This window comes from Megalops cyprinoides, chromosome 20 (genome assembly GCF_013368585.1).
Source record: "Megalops cyprinoides isolate fMegCyp1 chromosome 20, fMegCyp1.pri, whole genome shotgun sequence".
NCBI lineage: Eukaryota > Metazoa > Chordata > Actinopteri > Elopiformes > Megalopidae > Megalops > Megalops cyprinoides.
In genome coordinates this window covers 8,757,501-8,782,877 of record NC_050602.1, presented here as the reverse complement: position 1 = coordinate 8,782,877, position 25,377 = coordinate 8,757,501, and the positions used below count along the sequence as shown (strand labels likewise).

The 25,377-nt window shown below is 44.2% G+C and overlaps 1 protein-coding gene across 2 annotated transcripts in view; it reads left to right on the top strand.

Annotated features, from left to right (window-relative positions):
- Nucleotides 1-25,377, top strand: part of LOC118795864 (KN motif and ankyrin repeat domain-containing protein 4-like) — a 32,781-nt gene that overhangs the window by 5,558 nt on the left and 1,846 nt on the right. Inside the window, exons 1-9 of one of the 2 annotated variants that reach the window (XM_036554619.1) lie at nt 5,341-5,550; nt 16,446-16,511; nt 17,547-19,166; nt 20,181-20,271; nt 21,824-22,021; nt 22,686-22,770; nt 24,058-24,277; nt 24,375-24,517; nt 25,114-25,311. In XM_036554619.1, the coding sequence (XP_036410512.1) occupies nt 16,493-16,511; nt 17,547-19,166; nt 20,181-20,271; nt 21,824-22,021; nt 22,686-22,770; nt 24,058-24,277; nt 24,375-24,517; nt 25,114-25,311 (2,574 nt within the window). In that variant the 5' untranslated portion in view covers nt 5,341-5,550; nt 16,446-16,492. Of the gene's footprint in view, nt 1-5,340; nt 5,551-16,445; nt 16,512-17,546; nt 19,167-20,180; nt 20,272-21,823; nt 22,022-22,685; nt 22,771-24,057; nt 24,278-24,374; nt 24,518-25,113; nt 25,312-25,377 lie in introns of those variants that run through there. The other variant, XM_036554618.1, reaches the window with a different exon arrangement.

Here is a 25,377-nt window from a genome sequence, read left to right as displayed (position 1 = left end):
TCAGTGGATGCCTTTTCCGTCAGGAAGTTAATGAAGTCACCTTGTTAAGTTCAGCAAATTAACTGGGTTACTTTCATTACATGCGGGCAACTGCTTCATGAGTTAGTAATTATCCCAAAATGTCTTAATAGTCTCATTTAAAAATGCTGTAGGTTAAATAGAAAGTTAATACGGTGAGTAAGGACTTAAATGTATTAAATCAGAATTAATTTTGATGCATATTAGCGGGCAATGAAGTTCCACAGCCATAGCTGGCTCTGCGTTATCTGTGGGCTCATTAGGTTAAATTAATCCAAATGATCCACATGCATAATAGGCCTATTTGTACATTTTCATCATCACTATTATCCTCATTACAAAGTCAGTATGTACACAGCATGAAAAAATAAAAGTGTCAGGCATTCATTTAACTTGTTGCAATTGAATCTGAAAATCCTAAAAACAGTGAAACACCCCCTGACCTTCCATGGTCGCCGTTCCAAAGGGGAGTGTTTGGTGACCTGACTTCTTCCTCCTGTTCGGTTTACGGCCCTGGCCGTGCTCTACAACCATTACAAATTTGATAGGCTGGTTGGCCGCAGCCCTGCCCACACATTGTATTTCAATAGGCTAAACTGACTTGTGCCTGGTGACTCAGAGGAGCTGCTCTCCTGAGACACGGAGATGCTCCTTGTAACTCAGTAAAAAGATTTGTCACAAAAGAACGAACGAAGAAGAATTGTTTGTGAACTGCATATTACGACTTCAGTGCTGCTGGCTCTGTGTTGGATTTGCTTAGACTCTTTACCCCATCACTCACTAAATTCCTCCAGACACAGCCTTTTTTTTTCTAGTCAAAGGACAAATGGTACCAGACTAACAAGCTATGTTAGGCAAAAAGTCATGTCTACAGAAACTGTCTCTATGTTTTCTCTCAGCTGAATATATTGATTCTGGTAGCAATTCAGGAATGCTTATATTGTAGCCAAACTTGTTTAATACGTTTAAATCCTTTAAATGATATTTTTAGTGGCAGACACAGTGCAAACATCTTGTGTTTAAGGGGTGTAGTTTAAGTAGCCCCCCCCCCCCCCCCCCCCCCCCCCCCCACTTCCCCTGATTTTGTAACATCTTTGTCCCCAGAGATTTCCAGCCTTCACTCAGTACCTCCCCGAAGTAAACCATGTATAACTGTCGACAATCAGAACAATGCAGCGCTTTCCGTCCAACAGGATGGGCTGCGGTTCCAGAATCCACACTGTATCCGCACAGTAACAGAGGGGCGAGCGCGTTCTGGCTGGAGACCAGGAATGTGACAGGGATACGGGGCGTCAGTGTGACAGAGGTGGCAGCGAGCACTTACCTCGCCTGGCTCGACACTCTTGTTTAAACTGAACTCTCTCTGCGCTTTCTGAAATTCCATCCACAAAGGTTTGTGTGTGTACACGTCTTTTGGCTCGAAGGCTACAGTGGTGTGTAAACTGTGTGCTGTGTGCTGTGTGCTGTGTGCCGTGCGCTTTTTTGGGCTCTCACGCACACGCGTGACTGGTGAGGATGTTGTTCTCACCAGGGGGACAACATCTGAGGGGTAGGACTTACATTTGTGTTGGAGGGTGGTGTGTGTGTGTGTGGGGGGGGGGGGGGGGTAACAGGGGGTACCATCACACTAATGCCCTAGTTCTGTCTGCCAGACTGTTTTCTTTAGCTGTCACTGGTGATCTGTACGTTCATTAACGGTGGGATCTGCAAAGTTTCACTACACAGTCAGAAACGGCATCTTTATTCCCGAGCCTGCTTCTAGTGGGTCGAACACACCCCTGGTCGCTTCTTCCGTTGACCGCAACAGAAAGGGGGAGCTCACAGCCATATTAGGTGCTGTGTGAAGACCAGCCAAGGGTCTCTGAACACTGTCTGAGCAGTGAATTAACACTTTGGTAGGCTTGCCAGGAAGACCGTCTGTGTGATCTCTCTGAGAGGGAGGCACAGGAGAGGGGTCTCTCTCCCAGCACGTTCCGTAGTCTCAGGAAAAGAACTCAGCCCCAGAAACCTGCTACTAACTGCGCCACGGAGTGAGTGCGTGTTTGTGTGCATGTGTGTGTGCGTGCGTGCACAGCCCAGGAAGCTCCTTAATGTGCGGGTCGTGGGCTCAATCAGCTCTTTCCCTGAACAGGAAGGAGGCAGGGGCTGAGGGAACAGGAATGTTTTAAATGCACAGCGGATTACTTTGTGACATTTTATATCCATGTTTCTGTGGGCCGTGCTGTCACATAGAGAGAGGGGCCATCATCACACTGCAAAATATACAAATATACAAATCCAACATAATTTACATAAAGTAAACAGGGGATGTGATGAAATAAAATACCAGCAAATATGTTAGCATTTAGCTATCATCAGTGGTAAGTTAATGCAAGTCACTTTTTTAGACTGTACATGCTAGATCAGCTAGCATGCTACAGCTAGATTATGAACAAAGTAAAATTATGTGGGTAGCAGACAAATAAACACATGCAATGCAAATACTGTAATGTAATGATTTGGAGTGCAAGATGTCCTGTGTCCCAGGTCTTTTTAGGATTCAGTTATGCCTCTGGGGACATGGCTCCCCCTCCCACACCCACATTGTAACCCTCTTTAGGGGGAAATGAATCCCCCTCCCCCTCCCCCTCCCCCCGGGCAGAGATGAGTTCCAACCAAAATGTGTGATGGTGGACTAGTTTAAAAAAAGGCATCCTTAATCCAAGCAACTATACATGACAAACAGCCACATGACAAACAGATTCATGAGGTCCCAGAATCCCTCAAAAAGAGAATCCTCATTCTCATAATCCTTTGTCCTCGGAGGAAAAGATACTCAAACAGGGAGAGAAGGGTGTGTAGGATCAAATGGCCTCGGAGGCCTAAGCTTTGGACGTCTCCAGGACCAGAGGTTTTTCTTTTGCCGCTGTGCCTTTTGCAGAAGTGGCACACACTCCCAGCACTATGAACGGAAGTGCTGTGGTCATATTGGCTTACATTCCTAAACCTGTTCAAAGCGAAATCAAAAAAAAACAAAACAAAAAAAAAGATTTTATCCAGGAAATGCCTCGGAATGTTTGGGATTATTTTCATCCCAGCCAGCGCGGCTGTTTGACCAGCCAGAGTAACAGTGCTTCTCTGCTTCGAGTCTCTTTGTACAAAACCTGAAACTCAATAGCGCTTATCAGAGAGTGTGCTGTTTTAACAGGCATGCTAGTTTTTCAAGGTATGCAGCAACGGGTTTTGAGCTGTCATGAGTTTAAATTCAGCGCTGTGGTTTCAGAGAGAATGCGGGGAGAGATCGAGGGGAGAGTTTTCAAGGTGCAACACCAACGTGTGAACGTGGCTAGACAGTTTCCTCATGAAATGCTGGCTCTGAGAAAGGGAGAGGAAACCGTCTTGATGTTTTAGAGACGGAAATCGGACTTCTGAAATGCCGAGTTACCCCCCTCCAGGGCCTTTGAAGGGGGGGAAGAGGCCTCAGCTGGAGACAGAGACTCCCAGGCCCTTCTGCTTCCTGTTGTGTGGCCTTCTGCTGGACTCCTGACCACCAGGAAACAGAGAACTCTTTAAATTTGGACTCATAAGTCTCCCCGCCTCAGAAGAACTGTAAACATTTGGCCATTGTGGATATGTGTCACTACCCGCAGAGAGGACAGTGATTGTTTACAAGTGATACAAGTACAAGAGTGCTCAGACCCTCTGTGGGGAGTTGTTGTTGGCCTCTTCATTGTCTTTACCAGAAAGTTCTTATTTGTTTTAAGTCCTCTAAGGTCAACCAATCAATCAGCCAGGCAGTCTACCAACCAATCAATAAGAATGCTTTTTTTTATACTGTAAGGCTTACTGCATTGTCAGAAATGGATGGACAGAGTAAGTTTTCCAAAGGAAATTGAAAAAGTACAAAACCCAAAACCAGTTGAAGAAAACTGGAAGCTAATTTCCTGATTCCTGGAAAAGGCAGTTGAGAGAATCTCCTGGAAACATAATGTAACGGAAAACACACTGCAGAACAGAACAAAACAAAAAATTGTAATTTAAGCTCTCTGTCAGTTCACTGGGTAAATCCTGATTCTCTGAGATGTCAGAGGTCTGAGGTCACATGTTTGTTGAGTTTGTATGCCACAGATCTAGGAAGAAATTTCATTGGTCCCTAGTTATCAGCATAGTGGAGTTAATAGAAAAGGCAGGTAGTGTACTCCTGAGAACAAACTCTAGAACCTGCAGAGAGCATCTTATAATCAGAACATTTTAAAAAACAAAATCTAGAACCTACTTAAAACAATTTATAATTAGAGCATTTTTAAAAGAAACAAACTCTCGAACCTGTTCAGAACAGTTTGTAATCAGGGCATTTTCAAAAACAAATTCTAAAACCTGCTAAGATCATCTTACAATCCAGAACATTTTTAAAACAAGTTCTAAAACGTGTGCAGAAAGGTTTATACTCAGAACATTTTTAAAACAAACTCCAGAACCTACTCACAACAGCTTGCAAACAGATCATTTCGAAAACAATCACTGGTGACCTACGTTTGGTTCCCATGAGGTGGACCTGCTGGTTTAGCAGTGGCAATTAGAAGCCTGGTGTAAGGCCAGGGAGTGGGGAGGTTTGGAATACGGAGAGCTGGGTTTTCTTGCGTGGCAAGGAAAGAATGACTAAACTAAGCAATAAGAAAAGGAAAAAAAAACTCATTTTAATTGCTGCCATTGAAAAGCCACAGTCCACTGTGGAAAATGACTTATAAAACCTTCATGGTAACAGAGATTAAATTCACTTTCTTTCAGTCTGAATCAAGGTTTAGCTGATTTATTCTCCACGTCACTAAACATTTTTGTGTGCATGTTTATGTTTGTTTGTGTGTGTGTGTGTGTGTGTGTGTGTGTGTGAGTGCCTGTTGTTTATGCATATGCATATTTGTGTGTGTGCATGTGCGTGTATGCATGCATATTTGTTTCTGTATTTCTCTATACGTCTGTGTGTATGGATGTGTGTATTTGTTTGTGAGCATAGGCTTGTATTTGTATGTGTCTGTGCATTTGTGACTATATGTGTGGCCACGCAAACAGACACTGATTACACAGACATGTACAAAACAGCACAGCAGCTGTTCAGGAGCTAATCAGGAGCTGCTCAGCTGCATAGGAAAATGTGGAGTCACGCCCCTTGGTGGGCAAATGAAGAGATATCCAGCTGAAAAAGGACCCGGAGCATGTACACAGTCCTCGGTGGCCACACGTGTGACCTCCGACCTTCGGAATCCCTCGGGTGTGCTGTAATTTGGTGTCCCAGCGAGCCGGGGCGAATGCTTATTTTAGCATGTGCTTCCTAGCACAGCGTGCTCTCCTCCCTGGGACCGCTTCTGTCTTCCTTCCTGAGAAACTCTTCAGGAACCCTGCGAACCCCAGACGCGTTTTACACTCCCCCCCCGTGCCGCCTCCCGCCCCCGTTCTGCGATTGGCGGAGAGACGACTGGAGAGCTGGATCAGGGCGGGTGGACGGGCCAAGGGATCAGCAGGACCGGTGGACCGCGGCGCTGGAAAGGAGCTCAGGTAAGGTGCTTTCCAGAGAAAGTCAGGGATGCAGTTTGAGGGTGCCTGGCTGCACACCACTGGATATAAATCTACAGACTGGAGGAGGAAGAAAAGCTAATTCTCTGTGGGTTCAGTAAGAAGGGATTGTTGGTGCTGATGCCTACAGGCTGATGTTGTGTTTGTAATGGTGCAGTGCAGTATAATAGAATAAATTAACATTTGCTGTAAGGTGCCACCATGAAATTTCATCTTAGCGGATTGAGTGTGAGAGCCTTCTCAGAGCCATTATGCTGCTGTTCACAATGACTGACAGCTTTGTGAGTGTGTGTTTTGGGTTGTGTGGGAGGGATGTTATTGTATGTTAGTGTATGTGTGTGAGTATGTGGGTCTGTGGGTGTGTCTGACTGTATGTGCCTGCCTGTGAGTACAAATGTATCTGCCTGTGTGTCTGTCTGTGTGTGCATGTATGTGTTTGTGTCTGTGTGTGTGTGTGTTGGGGTGTGTGCGTGTGTGCATGTGTTTGTGTCTGTGATGGTGTGTGTGTATGTGTCTGTGTTGGTGTGCATGTAAATGTGTGTGTATCTGTGTGTGTGTGGGTGTGTGTATGTGTCTTTGTCTGTAATGGTGTGTATATGTATATCTGGCAATGTATGTGCGTGTATCTGTGTTGATATGCATGTAAGTGTGTGTGTGTGTGTGTGTGTGTTGGGGTGTGTGTGTGTGTGTGTGTGTGTGTGTCTTTGTCTATGATGGTGTGTGTGTGTGTATGTGTGTGTCTGTCTTGGTGTGCATGTAAGTGTGTGTGTGTGTGTGTGTGTGTATGTGTGTCTGTCTGTCTTGGTGTGCATGTAAGTGTGTGTGTGTGTGTGTGTCTGTGTTGGTGTGTGTGTGTGTGTGTGTGTGTGTCTGGGTGTGCGCTCCTCACTGTGTGAAAGCCTTCATTTCCAGCAGGGCTGTTTGGTGCTTGTCTGTTTACTGCATAGCTGACATTGTTTGGGTCTGTGGCTGCCTCTCTGGTGCCTCCTGAGCTTGGAGCGCAGCCGCTGTTCCTTGTGGTCGCGGGGGGGCGTAAAACAACGGGTGTATTTATATCTGCAGCAAGCAGGCCCTGCCGGCCCTCTCCTCCTCGTCCCTCACTGTACACTGCCTCTCAGGGGAGGAGGTTAAGTAAAACAAAAGAAAGGATGTTGATCCAAACAGGCTGTACAGCTCATACACTGGAGTGCCGATAGGTTGCATTTGCCATTCACAACATTACTAAATAAACAGCTTGAACATTATTAAGGTTAAACTCAAGTTGCTCAAGTTCAAGTGCTCAGGTTCAAGTGTACTCTTCATATCCATCCACCAGAGAAGCACTCATCACAGTCTAAATGCTCTGTGCCTTAAGCAACATAAAATAGTGCCATGCAGTAGTACCATAGCATTAAAATTTGACGTTTGTGACTTCATTGAAACATCTTTAATTCTGGATCACAAGCTTACAATGCACTACCCAATGGCATGAGAGTGTGTTCAGTGTGTTCTTGCTATCTCATCTTCACATTATTGACAGGCTTATTTGGGGATCAGTACCCTGGACACCGCACATTTACCCTCTTTCTTTCCATATATACTTTAGTTGGGCCGACCGGGCTACCTTATTGTGTGTTTTACAGAGATGAAAAAATTTCGAATGGGTGTGAAAACAGATGGCCCTGCTAAGAAACAAAGGATTTCTTATGAGAAGAGCACCTGCTTGATGAAGATTGGGGGGGAGAGAGGAGGCGATTGGCAGATCAGAGGTCTTGCAGTGGGGTGGGGTGCACTGATTCGCCTGTGTGAGCGGGTGTGTGCTGAGTGACTCACCACTGCCCTCTGCTGACACGCCAGTTCTCCAGTTAAATCTCAGGACCTTGGCAATCAAGCACAGAGCCCTGCAGAGCAGGCATAACACTTCACATTACCTGGATGTGACTTTCTATGTGTAGCCCCTGAAACAGTATAGGTCAGAAATACTATTTTTTACATTGAAGCAGCTGAGGAAATATGATAACCGTATGGCCTCAAATCAGTTTAATTGTTTCAATTTTTCCACAGGGAGACACTGTATTGAACAAACCATGTGCTCTGAGGCAGAATGTCATGCTTGTTTCCATTGAAAAAAGGCCAGATCACAATGTAGGGACATCAGCATTTCCGAGGGCTGATCGCAGCATGAAATACTGAGCTGTTGGTGATAATGATGACTTTTCTCCAGTGCTAAGAGGATAAAGACAGACACACTGCAATTATCTTGTGGTTCCGCAGATTGCTGTTGCAAATTCTGACGCCACACATTCATGGACACAATCTCAAAGGGGGAGAGATTGCAACACCAGAATGAAATGGTGACATTTAATAAACAAAATATGACATTTTATATGCATATACATACGTTATATTATATATATGTGTGTGTGTGTGTGTGTGTGTGTGTGTGTGTGTGTGTGTGAATGTCATATTTTTAGGAGGCCACCTTTTTGTAATTTCTTTCTGCCAGTTTTTTGAGAGAACGGCCAGAAAATCTGCACAGGTTATTGAAATCTGTGCGGACAGATCTGTATCGGGGGCTCCGTGTAATGGTTTGTTCACCCTTTCTTATGTAATCATAAAATCTCATTCTAAAGTGCACGCCACATGCACAAAATCGTTCTTTGATTTTTCTTGGATAAAAGCTTCAAAAGAAAAATAAAATGTATTGGAATTCATAACAAGGCAAAAGCCTTTTCATTTTCGAAGAAAAAATTTGTATGACAGAGGTGCTTCAAGAGCTAGATTTACTAGAGTATTGCAATAAGGGGTAATAGAGACTGCAAGGCCTCATTAACCTGTGCATGGGGCTTACTAGCCAGGCAAAGAGGGTCATATACTATACTCTAGGGGCATAAGTAATAAATGTGCCATAAACAATAAACTTTATAAAACAATGAAATATTTTTACACTGTATGACTTTACTGCTCTGTCAGATTCCACATTGCCAATGTAGAGATGTGCCAACGTCCCACTTTCTTTGCACAGTTAGTCATTTCGAGATTTGATTTGAAACATTCCTTCCAATGGACGACCGCCTGGCTGTATTTTTTCACCTGTGCTCCATTGAAACAAATTGCAGACGGTCGCGTGTCTCTCAGTGTCACGCCATCTTGTTTTAATTTGCTCAGCTGTTCTTGCAGTAATACCTTACACATTTGTTCTATTTTAAATTCAGCTGTCGTGTTTAGACTTGGGAATGTTTTTTTTTCTAATTATCTTTGAAAACTTTTTTTTAGAACATGCCCTGTAATGTGCTGTCTGTTGTATTCTGGGGATACATGTGTCTGCCATTACAGTAACTAGCATGTAATAGTAAGAGTAATAGCAACAGTTTCTTCAGACTGTAATTACATTATAATTATCTGCTTACAGAATTGATAATTAACCTCCCACTGCCTGTGACTGCAGTGAGACATGTACATCTGGTGCAGTACCTTAATAAAGTACATTCATAATGTTAGGCTGGATTCCTGGGAAAGTTCAAGTTTACCATAGTCCAGGGTGAACAGTTTGTTAGTTTCAGCAAACGGATTCTGTCAGAGTTTCCTCTCTCGGTGAATACATGGCTGAAACGGCACTCACAACTGCCTCACTAACAGCTCTGTGTCAACGGGGCACTGCTGGGCAGCCTGCCGCTCATTACTGCCTGTAGGGCCTGGCGATTATCGATAGCAGAGGCCGTTTGGCCGGCCACCTCGGCAGAGCTGCAGACGGAACAGCCCACAGGCTTGGAAGAGGGGTTTGTTTTATTTCCACAGTCACCCCGGCAATGAGAGCAGCAGGAGCACAGCTTTTTAGACCGCTGCAAAAGTATATATATATATATACATGTTAGAAAGGACATCTTATAAGCTGCCTTCCCATTTAACATTGAGTTGCCCTAATGTCTGTGTATTTACAATGGACCAACTCACGTGCAATGTAGCTACTTTATACACATGCAATAAAGTGCTTATAACTGTTCAACCTCCTTGCTTGTGTAATTACACTTGCGTAACAACCTCTGTGTGTAGTAGTAGAGCAGTAGTTGCTATGCAGCTACACAGTAGTACCTTTGGTGGTGAAGTGTAAATGCACAGGGATCAGTAACCTACGTTTACAGTATACTTTTTATGAGAAAAATGGGACTGAACAACTTCCATGAAATTGAATGGAAGATGCAAGATTCTTCAAATCCAGTAATTACTGGTAGAAAGCAACTGGAGAAATTAAGGTGAGATTTTGGCTGAAAAATGTGCCAGAATAACACACACACACACACACTAATAGCATTTCCTTCTAGAAATCCATTGCAGATTGAACCCTCATTTGGTTGTTTATAATAGAGATAACAATGCCCACCTGACACTTGCTTTACTTTGTCAGAATGTGGCTTGCTTTGAAAATTCTCCCTTCATAAAAAATGAGGTGTTACAGGAAGAGATTTTTGTATTTGACCACAGAAGAGTGATTGTGGGAACTAGAAGGATGGCCCATGTGTTGATTTTGCGTCTTTTAAGCTGAAAGGGTAACATTACATTTACATTCAACATTATAACTTTTTATCAAGGAGTTGGCCTCCAACAGAGTCCTTAATCTTCATTACAGCAGGAAAGAAAAGTGAACATTACATACATACTCATTCGGGAGCTATTTGTTTGATTGATTGCTACATTTAAAAAATTTAATAATGCTTCCAGATTGTTTGCAGAACAGCATAATATATTGTAATTACAGGACAAACTAGGAGCAGCCTACAGGAAGCGTAGGAGCCCACACTGGTGATTTAGTGACTCTTAGACAGCTGTTTATGAAATCTGATGGAGAAAAAAATTGCTTGAAGGATGCTATTTTTACTGTCCAGGACCTAGCTGTGTTACGTGCACACTGAGAAAGCCCAGAGGCAAATTTTTGCAGAATATATGAACACAGACACAAAACTGGAGACACAAGAAAGAAGCATATAATCAAATCACAGATTGCATTCCACACAATTGGATAAGTAACTTTTTATTTATCTGCCTTTCTGTACATTGTTATGGGAACCGGGAAACAAAATGATTATGCAGTTTTGAGTTGGATGAACTCAAATGACGTAGTCCACACAGTTAATCATGCTGAAAAATATACCCTGTAGAGCAAATTTATGGGGGCTGCTTTGCAACACTCCCAGAATTCATTGCTTCCTGTTGAATTTAACAAGCAAATGATAACATCTATTCAATGTCATCTACCAACTGTTCCCCAAAATCAGACAACTCTTAAATGAATAAGAAGGAACATCCCCTAATACTAAGGTGGCAAAAATGCTAATTTTTTGTATAGGTAATAAATGTATCATTAACATTAGTATGTTCTGTTGTTGTTTGTGTTGGTCCAGATTTGCCTCATGTGAACCGAGTTCTTGATTTCAGGTGGCATGACAAGAGCAACACCACTGTATGCTTTGGTGATGTCTTTGGAGGACAAAAAATTAGGCAGTTTCTATTTGCTGCCTCTTGTTCTGCCCTCGTATATCGACCCGGTCTCCAAGATGACCAGGCTGTTAGCACACCTCTGTGTGTTTTATATTATATTTATATTATATTTATATATATTTACTGCAATGCTACATTAGATGCAATTAAGTTGGGGATGGAAGGGAGGGATGGAAACTCTATGGCTGGAGGCAGGCTGCCGGGGAAAGAGAGAAAGCAGCCGGCCCCCTTTCTGAGGAAGGCTCCCCCAATTAACAGCACAGCATAGGCAAATGCACCTGTCTAAATGTAAATGCGATGATAACGAGCCATCACTGCTGCAAACAGGATATAAGCATTCCACTGACAAATGACTATGGAGTCAGTCTCCCTCTGGTGATTGCAAGAGTGTGTGTGTGTGTGTGTGTGTGTGTATGTTTATGTATACAAATGTGGTGTGTGTCTGTGTTTGTCTATACCTTTTGTGTGTGTGTGTGAGTGTATTTGTGTTTGTGTGTATATGTACATGCCACCATCAATGTTGAAGATACTCCTGTGTGTTCTTTCTGTGTGTTCTTTTATGCGAGGACTCTGCTGTGTTGTGACTGTGTGTGTCTGTGTTTGCCTATACCTGTGGTGTGTGTGTGTGTACGACTACATTTTTTTGTGTTTAGGAATGTGTGTGGATGTATTTGTGTGTGTATGTACATGCCACCACCAATGTTGCGGATACTTCTGTACGTTCTTTAAAAGTGAAGACTCTTCAGTTTGTGGCAGTTGTTGTAAAAAGCAACAGTCTCTGTGGTCTGTACTCTATGCAGGCTCATGCCAGAGACAGCAGCCCAGGAATTGTATGCAAAATGAAAAAAAAAGCCCATAATTCCAGTGGGCACTGCAGGGTGTGCTGGCTTCAGGCAGGGGCAGGCGGTGCGTTCATGTGACACTGCAGGACTGTCAGTGACACACACATCTATGCGCCTCTCAATTTTTCACACAGTAACTTGCCAAATTACTTCTCCCTTCAAGTCTGGCTTCTGCCTCCTCATATCTTGCATACTAAAGATCTCCTTAATGTTGCTGGCAACATGAGAAGGTCTTTCCCCCCCCAGTGCCTCTGCTCAAGCATGCCTTTAGAATGTAAATCTTGCTTATTCATTTGCAAAGGAGCTGCTTCATGAATCCATGGTAATTAAATTACCAGTGATAAGGAGAGACCTCTCACCATTGCAGTGGAATTGGACTAGCTGTGGGGCCTCATTTGAATTCATACAGACACCCCTTACATCTCTAATGGAGGCTCCTGGTGGACTTGTGTGATTTCTGTTAGCTGAAGGGTGGGTCCTCAGGGAAACTCTTCACCTGATGATGACATGAGATGGGACCTGCCGTGTAGCCTGTTGTCATGCTCATTAGGACGGTCTGCACTGTGGGCTTTCAGGGACTCCCTGGTTATGATAAGATCCGCGGGCTAGGTGGTCTTCAGCGTTCACTCAGCAGTGTTTCAGTCTTCAGTCTGCTCTGTTTCAGACTGCACTTTGCTGTTTTAGTCTTCACTGCTCTGTTTCAGTCTGCAGTCTGCTTAGTTTCAGTCTTAACTCTGCTCTGTTTCAGTCTACAGTCTGCTCTGATTCAGTCTACAGTCTGATTCAGTCTGTTTCAGACTGCACTCTGTTTTTGTCAGGCTTACATGGCTCCAATCACTCAGAGATTGTCCTGGAAGTCCTGCCATAATTTCCAGGCCATTACACATTTTGTAGATCAGAAAGGGAGTCCAATACATCCAGTGACTTCGTGAATGCCATTTCATTGCTGGCCTGGTATTATATGCATTGCGTTTGTCCCTCAATGTAAGGTGGATGGTGCATCCCTTACAACAGCTGGGAGGAATGCAGATCTGAGGTAGCATCTGAAATAAGAGACACTGCAGCAATTAGCAATACCACCCCCAGTGCTCTTCCTTTGACCCATCACATTTTCCCATTGGCGGTTCATACAGCAACTGCTTCTCTTCAGCAAACTGACAAGGAGTTTGAGACTGCTCAGCTTGCTGTACATACAAGCTCTCTGCTGAATTATTAGTTCCTTCGGAAGGGATTGTTTTTGCTATTAATAGTAAGGCCTAATATAAGCAGGGGAGGATGGGAAGACGTACGTCATTTTTTTCTTTTATTTAAAAAAGAACATGGTAAATGCTGAAGGTTTGTGGTAAATGTCATAAGAGAGAAGCAAAGTTCATAGTGCAAGGTAAATGTGGATGCAAAGAGGTGAATATTGATGTGGAGGCGTAAATGTTGAAAGTGAGAGGTAAATGTCGATGGATAGATGTAAACGTGGATGTGAAGAGGGCAACATTGATGGCGCAAAGTTGATGGCATAACAGAGCTCACTGAGGGAAGGCTATTCATCTTGAAAAATACCGCAGATATCACATCATATTTGTCAATATTTATTATTAGGTTTTGTTGCTGTTGGCAACTTTTATTCCCAGTTCCCCAGATACTATGTCACTTGATTCACCGGTTGCTGTCTGACTTCTTTCTCTATTCAGTCATGAACAGAGAAAAGAGTAGAAAATTGCATTCCTCCTGAATGGTCTTTACTTTGAATTCAGTCTTGAATGGGAGAGAGCATCTGAAAGAGATGAGTCAGTGAATTGTCTGAGCACACTTAGAGTGGTTCATTCATTACAGGGAACATATTTCTAAAGAAACATTCTGAATAAACTTATTCTCAATATGAGGCAGCAGATAGAAGTGGGAGTATTCTTTCCATTCAGGGCCAAAATGTGCTGTCGCCTCTCAGAGCAGCCACTGCAATCACTTCTGAAATGTAATGGTAATAGAATAACATTTTGTTCTGTTTACTTTCGGCTTACAGAGACGGCACTAGCTAAATCTACAGCTGGAGCAATCACAGTGTGTTTAATCTCATTACCTATCTGGAACTGGCTCCTACCCTCAGTCAACCTCTCAGCGATGATGATGGCTGATTGGACTCCACTGAACTATCAGTCTTTTGAAGTGTGGCCACAGCCTGCTTTGCCTGCAGGATTAATTCTGTTTCATCGATAATGCCATCGATTTTGCCGTGATAAAAAGGTGATGGGGACATGGCTTCATACTCACTTATGCTGCTGAGAGCTTTCAGAGTGTGTGATTTTTCTTTGAACAATTGCAATTAATAAGCAGCAGAATAAGCAGCAGTTTTTCAATGTTGGAGTGAAAATATGTGAGCTGGATTACAGCATTACCAGAACAGGAACATTGGGTGAGTGTCCTGTTTTTATTGTGATATATCCACAGTTCTAACTACTAATAGTCTCTCTCACTTGAAAGCATTGTTGTTTTTTTTCTATAAAAATATAAAGTAATATAATTTCCATTCATTTTTTACCACTCTTTGATATTATGAATGCATTTTGTATAGGATTAAACAAAACATGAAAGTCCTGCCTCCAGAAATATGGCTGTTTTAATGTCAGTGATAAACAGAAACGCTTTTTAACTGCTTCATATTGAGGGGTGTGCTTATCCCACAAAAGACGATCTGAGCTAGAGGATGCTTATTCTACCTTAATCTGCCACTTTTGAGTAAGCTTGAAGAGAAGCTTTGATGAAGAGGTCAGACACAGACAACCCAAAATGTATTGCTTTACCAGCCATGAAATGAAATGGACAAAATGGCTGATAAATTAGGGCAGATGTATCACAAATTGTTGATAGAGTATTTCAATTATTTGCGATTAATATGTTATTCTTATGAATTAAATTTGCAGACTTAATCAACAGAAACTAGCTGGTCAGGTAGACAAAACCCATTTTTACAATGCAAAGCATGATGGTTATGAAGTATATTAAGGCTATGCTCTGAAATGTAAAATGACACCCTCCAAAACATTCTCTGGAAGGAGAAAACTGACAGCATGATATTTGCACAACTGAGCATGCTCCATAGGCGGAATCACAACATGTGCATCCATGCCAATTGTGCAGGAAGTGATTCATGACATCACTTCCCATCAGGGCATTGTTTTTTTTTGGTAGATGCTGGTCTGCATTGAAGGTGGTGATGGTAGTGGTGGGGGTTATTAGATCCATATGTTGCATTGAACTGTTAACATCATCAAGGGACATTTCTGCTTCACAATTACAAGTCACCGCAATGCTTAAGTTTTTTTGTTTTAAATCATTATGCTAAAATTGTTTCATTTTATGGGGCCAGTGGGCCTACTACTGTATACTACTAATAGTTCAGTGGGCCCACTACTTCATTTTTATATTGCAAAACTCTTGTGTGTGATTAATTTTTATGTCAAATCCCGTGCCATCACTGTCGCACAGCTGAATGTCTCGCATTGCCAAATAAACCAGCCCCTTCACAGCTTTTAATCTGGGAGTTTGGGCAATGTCAGTGTGTCCTTCATTAAATGCGCACACAAACAAAATACCTGCGGGATCTAATCGCTATCTTCTCATTGCCTCCTGTCCTTGTGCTTCTTGAAACACATTTTTTTCCCCCGTCAATGAATCTGTGAAGCTGCTTCTCGCTGTCATGGCTCACTGCAATCATTGCCAAGACTTAAGGCCCTTATCTCCCGTCAACAATCATACACTCACTGGCAACTGCCAGCTGCTCACAGCCTCCTGCCTTGCTCCGATTCCTTCCTTTGATAACTTTCTGTCTTATATTAAGTTCACAGTCATCACAGTGATATGCTTCGCATACGGCAGACATGACAAAAAGGTCGACTCACTGGTTTTCCAAATAGTGTTCTGTGGTATGAGAGGGAGGCTGGAATAAGTCTCTATCAGGCTTAATTTGAGACGCAAATCACCCACAAATAGGTGATTGGATCTCTAAGGCAGATGGATTCGATTAACATTTTACAAGGAACTTGCGCAAACTGTGTTCTTATTTATCTGTTTTTGCTAATCAGCATTGGCATTTAGATTTATTTTAATGACTAAAATAACAGGATTGTTTTCCATACATTTTTTCCCGTATTTCATTTGTTAACCAGACATTTTGGCAGCCTGGCATCTTTAGCTGGGAGGACTGAAATAAAGTACCAGCAGAATGGAACATTTTCCCGCTCAGGAATGTTTCTGCAGTCAATCCAGTATTGTTTTAAGAACATGTGCAACTGAGTTATGCTGTTCAAGTCTTCTAAATCTTGCCACACATTTTTGTTGAAAATCAAGCATAGCTCTCTGAAGTGAATTCCTAGGACTCTTACAAGTCTGTCACTTTGATTTCCACTCAGAACACAGCTGTTGCCAGTCTTCAATGAAAAAAATTAGACAATAACAAAGCATTCTCGATAGTAACAAAAATAATAAAAATCGGATATGAGGAGTCAGTAATGAAGTACAAATAAAGTGAATGTGATTTGATACATAAATAACTCTGTATCTCATTATCAGGTTGTACATACCACATCAGATAACGTCCATGACACAGAAAAACACCAATGACGGACAAATCAAATGGTAAGTCCTCACTTCATTAGCAAATACGTATTTTTATTTCTTACAGTTGGCATTGGTTGGCATCGTTTCCTACAAGCAAAGAATATATTACTAGCTGATCTGGTACAAGTAAAATTATATGTCATATAACAAAATGTATATAACAAAAATGTATTGATGTTATTTATTATCCATGAAGGAAATAGAGTGATTATATTTTGTCTATTTAGACACCAGTCAGTTTGGGAAGAGAACAAATAGTCTGTGAATTCCTTTTAGTAAGCACTTTTAAAACGATTAAATTCCTTAACCAAAATGCATCCTCATGTCATGAGTACTGTAGATGATCCTGATCATGGCTGACCACAGTTCATTCACTTTATTGCATAATTAGCATCATTCCCACTAACAGGGCTCCCCTTAATAGATACATATAATTTGTGAATAACAGGACGAAAATTATGGATTTCACGTTGATATGACTGTGTTGCATGCATGATTGAGCATTCTAAACCATGTCCATTAAACCTAGAATCTGCCCTGCCTATTCAGGTCAATGACCAAGGCCACCATTGTAGTCAAGCTTTTCGTCACTGTAATTCCATTGTTTGGAACTCAGATGAATCAGGTAATACTCACAGCTTTTGAATGGAGGGCGACTTGCTGCAAAAGTGAGTCTTGCTCATTCATGTATTTTCTTAATGAAATCATCATGAAAAGATGCATAAAAAAGTATCAACATGATTATTAGTCTTAAAGCAATAAGAGGGGAACAACAGGGCTTCAGTTTTGCCTTTGCTCTTATGACATTACATTCCATTACATTTACTTAGCAGACACTCTAATCCAGAGCGACTTCCATCGAAAGAGAACATGAAACGCTTTGAGGTGCAGTAAGACTGGCTTTAATCATTGAGTGGAGAAAGAGGGTTGTGTTTTATGTTTACAAGATGCATTTAAAATGGCCAGTTGCACCAGTAGGTACCTGATACATACCCATACAGCATTTACATACTTCTTTCTCAGCATAAATTGCTTTCATTTGTTATGTTCCAGCCAATGGCTTTCCCTCAAAAGCCTCTGAAAATGGGGAGCGGAGGAGGCAGCTGCCGTATTCAGTGGAAACCCCCTACGGGTTCCACCTGGACCTGGACTTCCTCAAGTACGTCGACGACATCGAGAAGGGCAACACCATCAGGAGGGTGCACATCCACCGGAGGAACAGGGCGCCCAAATTCAGCACGCTGCCCCGCAACTTCAGCCTCCCCAGCCACGGCTACAGACCGGACATGTGGGCCTCCACCGGTGCCCTCGGGCCTAAACCCAACTCCCAGTTCCACCAGGTCATTGAGTTCCGGGCCTGTGATGGCGGGTACCTCCCCAGGTCGCCGGGGCCTGGGTGCAAAGCCCTGAAGGCGATGGAGGACGCCAGCATCAGGGCCTTCGACGAGCAGCCCCTGGGCTTCCGTGTCAGGCCGTACCTGCTGAGGGCCACCAGCATGCCGGTCACCGTGCTGCAGAGGAAGTGCTCGGAGACCTCCGACGACCAGGGCTCCCAGGTCGGAGATGCCTGCTGGGAGAATGGCTCCGCAGAGAATGTCTTCTGCACCGCGGACCTCGAGGGGAGAGGGAGCTCTGGCCTCCACCAGCAGCTCGCCGTGGCCCTGCAGAGGATCAGAGAGCTTGAGGAACAGGCCCGCATCGTCACCGAGCTGAAGGCCCAGATCGGCGCGCTGCAGAAGGAGAAACAACAGCTCCTCCTGAGGGTTGACGGTCAATCTGCGATTGTCACAGGACAGAAGGGGGTGGAGAGCGGAGCTCCAAGCACAGAGAGCCCCTCAGTAGAAGAGGTAGATGTGGGTGTGACAGAGGGAAGCAGTGGCTCCACATCACAGCAGACTGTTGCTGCCCTGCAGACGAAGCTCACAGGTCTCCAACAAAAAATCAGCCAATCCGATGCAGAGCTGGAGAAAACCAAAGCTCTCCTGAGGGAGGTAACGGTGGAGAACAAGCTGAAAGAGGACAGAATCAAAGAGCTGACTGAAAAGGTCTGTGTAAAACTGGGGGAAACAGGAGGCAGTCAGAGCAATGGTGATTTACTGGAAGTAAAGGCATCAACCACTCATACTCCTACCTGTGACTCACGGCTGAATGCACATTTGCCAACCAGCACCAGTGCACAAGACAAAAATCTGACAAGTTCAAGCACTCAGACAGACACCGCCATAGTGTCTGCAAATGTTCGTATAGCTGCGGAGGAGTCTGCCACCACGCCGGTCAGGGCTGAGCCCTGGGAAACACATGGCGACAGTGATGCTGAAAGGAACCCTCAGAACACAGCAGCGCTGGGAGGTTCAGGCGGCTCTGCGGAAGCTGCATCTCCGGGCGAGGTGGACCCACAATGCACTGCTTCAGCCTCAAAGGAGCATCAGCAGAAGCAGGAGGCGGACAGGCCCGGAGCCACACACACAGCCGTGGGACACCACATAACCAGGATACAGCAGCTCCTGCAGGAGCAATGGGCCTGCCTGAGTGCCGTGGACTCTGACTCCACCAGCATCCTCCAGCCGGACTCCAAGATCAGCTCCATCCAGGCTCAGCTGGTCAGCTCACTCCACACTCTCTCCTCCCTGCACACGTCATCGGCACGGAATGGAGGGGCCACGCCGCACGCAGGTACTTCACGTGATTGTGTCAGATTACAGTAGCGTGACACCTAATGATAATGACATTATGCTGATACATTACTTCTTGATTGTGTGACAGTGATTGCCTTCTACCTCTTCTTTTAAATTAATACTGTGTTGGCCTGCCTTTGGACTTAATGACTGTTTTGACAGGTTGTGTAAGTCTGTCTACTAGAAAGCTGATGGTATTGCGCTCCATTACTTTGCTAAACTACTGAAGAGGGTCGTCTTGGGCTTCCCTAACTCTGGTTCATCCCAAAGATGTTCCATTGGGGTTAAAGGTCAAGACTCCGTGCTGGCCATTGTAACATGCCAAAACTATTCTCTTTAAACCATGCATAGTCACACCCACATTCACACTGCCTTTCCTGCAATCACATGACTTTTGGTGAGATGGTGTATTATGCATACTTTAACTTCACAGACACCACAAGCTTCTCTTTACTCTCTTTTTTCTTTACTCTCTCCCTTACTCTCTTTTTTGTTTTAAATGGGGTTTATTTTGTCTTCTGGAAGGCAATAAATCAGTCTCTGAGCAATTCACATAAATCTAGCCGAAGGTTTTTGTTCCAAACAACTTGATTAGAACAGTTCTGTTATAATTACATCCAGGGGCTCCAAAAACACCAAAAGGCATTTGTGCTCTACAGAAACTGCTGTGCATGTTCATCCGAGCAGGATGAAATCACTTGAAACAGATTAATTTGGAGGGAAACCAGGATAAAAAGTAGCTGTTTCACAATTATTTCTTTGATGATGTAAGAAACATCAAGTTTTTCAGCTGTTGTCAGACTTAGTTTCTGAGTCTCTTTCACTCATTACCATGTTTGCTCATGACTTTTTCAATTAGTTCTTAAAATAAGTGCTCTTGTTCTGTACAGAATAAGATACCCTGTCAAGAGCAGTCAGCTGTGGTGCCGTGCAATGCTTTGCCAGGCGGCATGTCTTTGATACTCTTCGCCTGATTATGCATGTCTGTTATCTTTGGCATCCTCTTCTTCAGCGCTGAAATCCATAATGAAGAAGGACTATGCCGTGCGGCTGGGAAATGGTGGTGCCAAGAAGAACCTCAAATTTGTTGGCGTGAATGGGGGGTACGCTTGCGTCTGTAGCATTTTCACTTTGATCTCTAGTTCATGCCTGCCACATAACCTTCTCTGCTGATTGTTTTGCAAGGTTATGGGTTTTTTGTACATTTTCCGTAGTGCATGTCTCAGTTTTTTAGTTGCCCATTGTATATTAGTTTCCAAGACAAGCACCAAGGCAAGGCAAGACAAGACAACTGCTAGTGCAGGAGGGGAGAACCTAACGAATGCAATCCTCAAATACACATTCACTCCAGCCATGGCTATTTTTCACACTTCCAATCCCATAATGCACCAGGAAGCAGATGCTGAGCAGAGGATAGTTGCATCTTCCACGTCATCTGAACAACTCATAAGCATGTGAACGAATCACAGGAGGCAAGAGCAGTGTGATGAGGGGACCAAGGTTGACATAACCCACCTCAACGTCCAAAGCCAATTTATGCTGCCATTTTTGATTCCTGGCCATTGTCAGCGAATGACATGGCTGGGCTCAAACCTGAGCTGTTGGGCTCGGCCTGCACTTAGGACAAGCACCTTTAACTGGTCCTCCTTTGTAGTCAAAAGGCTCTGTGAGTGAGCTGGCTGTGATGAGTTGTACCCCTCCCTTTGTTGGTTTGTGAAGATAGCAGTTTAAACAGCCGCTGTGACCACAACACAAGTCCAGTGCTTTAGACTGGAATAATTATCCAGGGTGAGGCTGAGGTTGAGATGTTAGGCTCTTATGAGAAATAGCTGGTTATCTGATGAAATTATCTATTTTACTAGCTCTAGAGGGATGGTATCTGTTGCTGCTTGCAGAGGTAATCCCTTTGTCCTGTGGGGGGGGGGGGGGGGGGGGGGGGGGTGGATTCCTTGATGCATTGAGGTCTGGGGATTAGGAGCTAGGGTTCTGTTACAGGAGAAAAGGAGTTAATGACTGTATGGTATCATCTGTGGCCATGTGGCTTTTAACATGGGAAAGTGTTGTAAACTCACACATTATTATCACACATGCACACATGCATACACACAAACCCTCCAACACAGACATCATGGGCCTCTGTTCCAGCCAGGAATGCAAGGGAACATTATGTCATGTTAACTGTAACATTATAAGACAAAAGAAGTGCTACATGACAGCAAAAAGTCTTTTAAAGGAAGTTCCTTCAAATGTAATCATTCTTAAAGTTATGGCGGTGAGCCATCAGAAAGTTTTTCAAAGTTTCATTTATTACTTTTCCATACATACCCCCGCTGCCAAGGGAGGTTTGAGTATATATAGCTCGTCTTATTATCTTTAGCGGTTTGCCTTGTGTTCCCCGGAGCCTGTGGGAGTGTTTCTGTGACCCCTACAGCCTTCTCCTCCCCATAATCCCCCAGGAGTCCCTTACAGAAGCACATTTTCCAAAAAAAAGCTTTACTCTTCACTTTATTCAGGGCACAGCTGACCGTTACATTCACAAATACTCTTACCCAGAGCAACCCACAAAACAAAGATGCACCCTTACCTCTCAGTAAAAGCAGGGTAGCAGGAGACTTTGCTGTGGGCTGAGGTTCTTACAGAGGTCTCTGTATCCAGGTATGAGACAACTTCCAGTGAGGAGTCAAGTGGAGAGGACAATGTTGAGGGGGATGGTGTGGCAGAGGGGAAACTGGAGGAGGGGGCCAGTCAGGGCCTGGAGGATCCAGTGGGACAGGGCGCTCCTTCAGGAGAATCTACCAAGAAATCTGAAACCCCACAGCCCCGCACAGGACCCCAGGAGGAGCCACCAGGAAGGTAAGGTTACAGAGCTGCAATAAAGATCATGTTATTACTACTGAACTGCTTGAGAGATACTCTGCTGTTATTGCTGAACTGCTTGGAGATTGTTATAACCATTAAATTGATGGGGTGCTACAGTGTTATTACTACTGAACTACCAGAGAGTTACACCACTGTTTTACTGCTTAATGCAAGTGTGAAACCTGCTTTTGCAGTGATTGAACTCAAACACCAGTCAGGCCCTGTCTTTGTAGCTGTACGGTGTCATAAGTAACATACAAGCTGTGCATGGATCTGTTCTCTGATGTTCTGGCCTGGAAACCCATATGAAAGAAGAACTTGACTGACATATTAATGCAATCCCCTGCACATCTGGTCTTTCCCAAAGTTCTGCATGGATCCTCCTACTCTGTGTAATCTTGCACGGATATATCAAAGCATGCATCTCTCCAGAGATACAGTATTCTACATGTAAACATTTCAGCACAGATTTAAGACATTTGTAGACAAATCTATTCCAGCAGTAGCATTCTTGTAATTTCATTCACACATTTATTTGTCCAGGCAGCAGCAGGATGAAATCTCACCTGTGTATTTTCTGATGGTTGCTGTTATTCTATACCTTTGCTATGATTGGGAAATGTAATGTCATGTCACGTTCTTACCGATCTTTCCTCAGTGGCCCGGTAGACGAGGACTTCATGGCAGCGTGTCACTTTCTTAAAGACCGCCTGGAGGAGGTGGCCTCCCCTGACAAAGAAATGGTATATATTCTTTATCATGATGCATTACATATATCATAATATACACATTCATGTGTACATTCACAGTACACTGCAGTATAGGATTCTGCAAATCAGTTTTCCTTGTAAGGTTTGTAAATTTTTTTTATCAATGAATTAAACCTCACCAGTGAAAGAACCCTTCTTTTGGCAAGACAGGAGAGGAGGGATTAACAGGATAGTTTAGCAGGATGTTGTTTTGCAGGACATAGTTAGGAAAGAGGGAGCTGGAAGGGAGAATATCCTAAAATATTTACTGCACATGGACAGAAAAGGTTCTTAAATATGGTCCTTTGTCATCTTTAGAAGCCAAACTAAGTTTAAAGTGAAATTACAGTCCTTCAAACTCATGGGAATGGCAGATTCTTCTGTCAAATTATATGTCTTGAAATGGTGCTTGAATGATTCATACATGCAAACCAAATTAAATAATGCTGAGTATGACTCCGACTTAGTTTAGATGGGTGTGCAGTGTTTCCAAGATTGTCTTCTTGTAAATAGAAGGTGGTAAATTGCTCAAATTTCATCGTCTTTCCCATATAAAAGTAGTAAGCAATGTATCATTGATTAAGCTGTGAACTGACAACATGGCAAATAGCTACATATCTGCTAAGCACGTCATGTGGAATACAGTTGTAAAGCAGTGCTTACTGTTGACACCCAAGAATGGCAGCCACAAGTTAACCCTTTACTATGTATTTCTGTTTCAAACGCACTGTGACTACACAGTTTCATTTTAATATAAACAAGGCAGGGACATCAGCAGGGTGTCGATATGGAAACAGTGACAGATTTTACTTACAGACTTACAGACATACCTTCAGACTTTAGGTTTTAGCTCTGGCTAGAGATGAGTGATATGCACTCAGATCTTCAGAGGTTATATTTTGGTGTGTAAGCGCTGGGCCAAATCTGGTTTCAGCCCAATTCTCAGGAGGCCACAAATCAGACAGCAAAGACACTTCATCCTGAGTTGATCAAGGCTGTTTACATTTTCATGGATTTTCAACTGGAATGCAGAGATTTACACTCAACCATGTTCCCCTTCATATCCTTTCAAGGCAAAAAAAAAAAGAAGCAGCAGATGGAGTTGTGTATGAAGCGATTCTGCTGAAATTGAATTCGGCGTGAAGCAATGCTGCAGGGATTGGTTGGCGTTTCGTAGAAAAGTCGTCCCGCTGTTTGCTGCCTAGCGCAGCTGCAGAGCCTGTTTTGCCTGGATATTCCTCTCTCGGTGAGAGCCCTCATTCGCTTACCGTCTCCCCCCAGAGGCAGGTCCTGACTAAGCTTTACCAGGAGTGGTTCCGTGTCTCCAGCCAGGAGGACTCGCCGGTCGACACCGTGGCCGCGTACCTGAGGCAGGTGCGGGCCGCCACCCCCACGCTCCTCCCCTTCGTCGTCAACCTGGCCGACGGCAACGGCAACACCGCGCTGCACTACAGTGTGTCCCACTCCAACTTCCATATCGTCAAGCTGCTCCTGGACACAGGTAGAGGGCACATTGATGTAGCAGCGCCATGGAAACAAGCTGTTGCTGGACCGATGGCCGTGTTGTAAACAGGTGGTGTGTGTGTGTGTGTTGTAAGGCGTCTGTGATGTGGACCTCAGCAACAAAGCTGGCTACACAGCCATCATGCTGGTCTCACTGACCACAGCTGACACCCCTGAAGACGTGGAAGTTGCCCGGCAACTGCTGGAGCTCGGGGACACCAATGCACGCGCCAGCCAGGTACTGTCAGAGCACTGGGGGCTTTACTGTGTAAGGGTGACTGGGACAGTTTGTTTTATTTGTACCATATTCTTCTGCATGACTTTTTTCACTGTGGTTGTTTGCTGATGCATCTTTGGAGAAGTGAGGCTTGAATATGGAGGATGCTGTACTGATAGCACTCAGGCCTGCCGTACTCTGTGAATGGGATTGAAAAGCACCTGCTGCAGAGAACCATTAAAACCATGTTCACTCTAGCAGGCGTGCCCATGCGTGGAGTGGACACCCTCTCAGCTACACCTCTCCAAGGGGAGATGGGGGGAGATGATGCACTGTCCAGCCCAATGACCTCTTCTATTAGTCTGCCTACCCCCCACTCTCTACCCCACCACCCTCCTCCTCATGCCCCCCTTCCTGTCCATCAAACTCTCTTCCTGCTTACTTCACTGCTCCCTCTTAAGCTCCGCCCTCTCTCTCTCCATACCATCCATTCTTTCTTCCTCTTGCTCCTGCTCCATGACTTAAGTCTTCCATCACTGTGACAGAGATTGTTTCCATTCTGAATCTCTTCTTTCTCTCTCTCTCCTTCCTCCCACTCGTTTCCTGTCCTCCTCCAGGCGGAGCAGACGGCCCTCATGCTGGCGGCGGGTCACGGCCGCTCGGTCATGGTGCGCCTCCTGCTGGGCTGCCGGGCCGACCCGAACGCGCAGGATCGCACCGGCACCACGGCGCTGATGAGCGCCTGCGAGAGCGGCCACGCTGAGGTCGTCCGTCTGCTGCTGGAGCACGGCTGTGACACCGGCCTCACCGACAGCGTGAGTAATGCTGCATGCACTCTCACACACACACAACGCTCATTCACACACACGCACACAAACCCA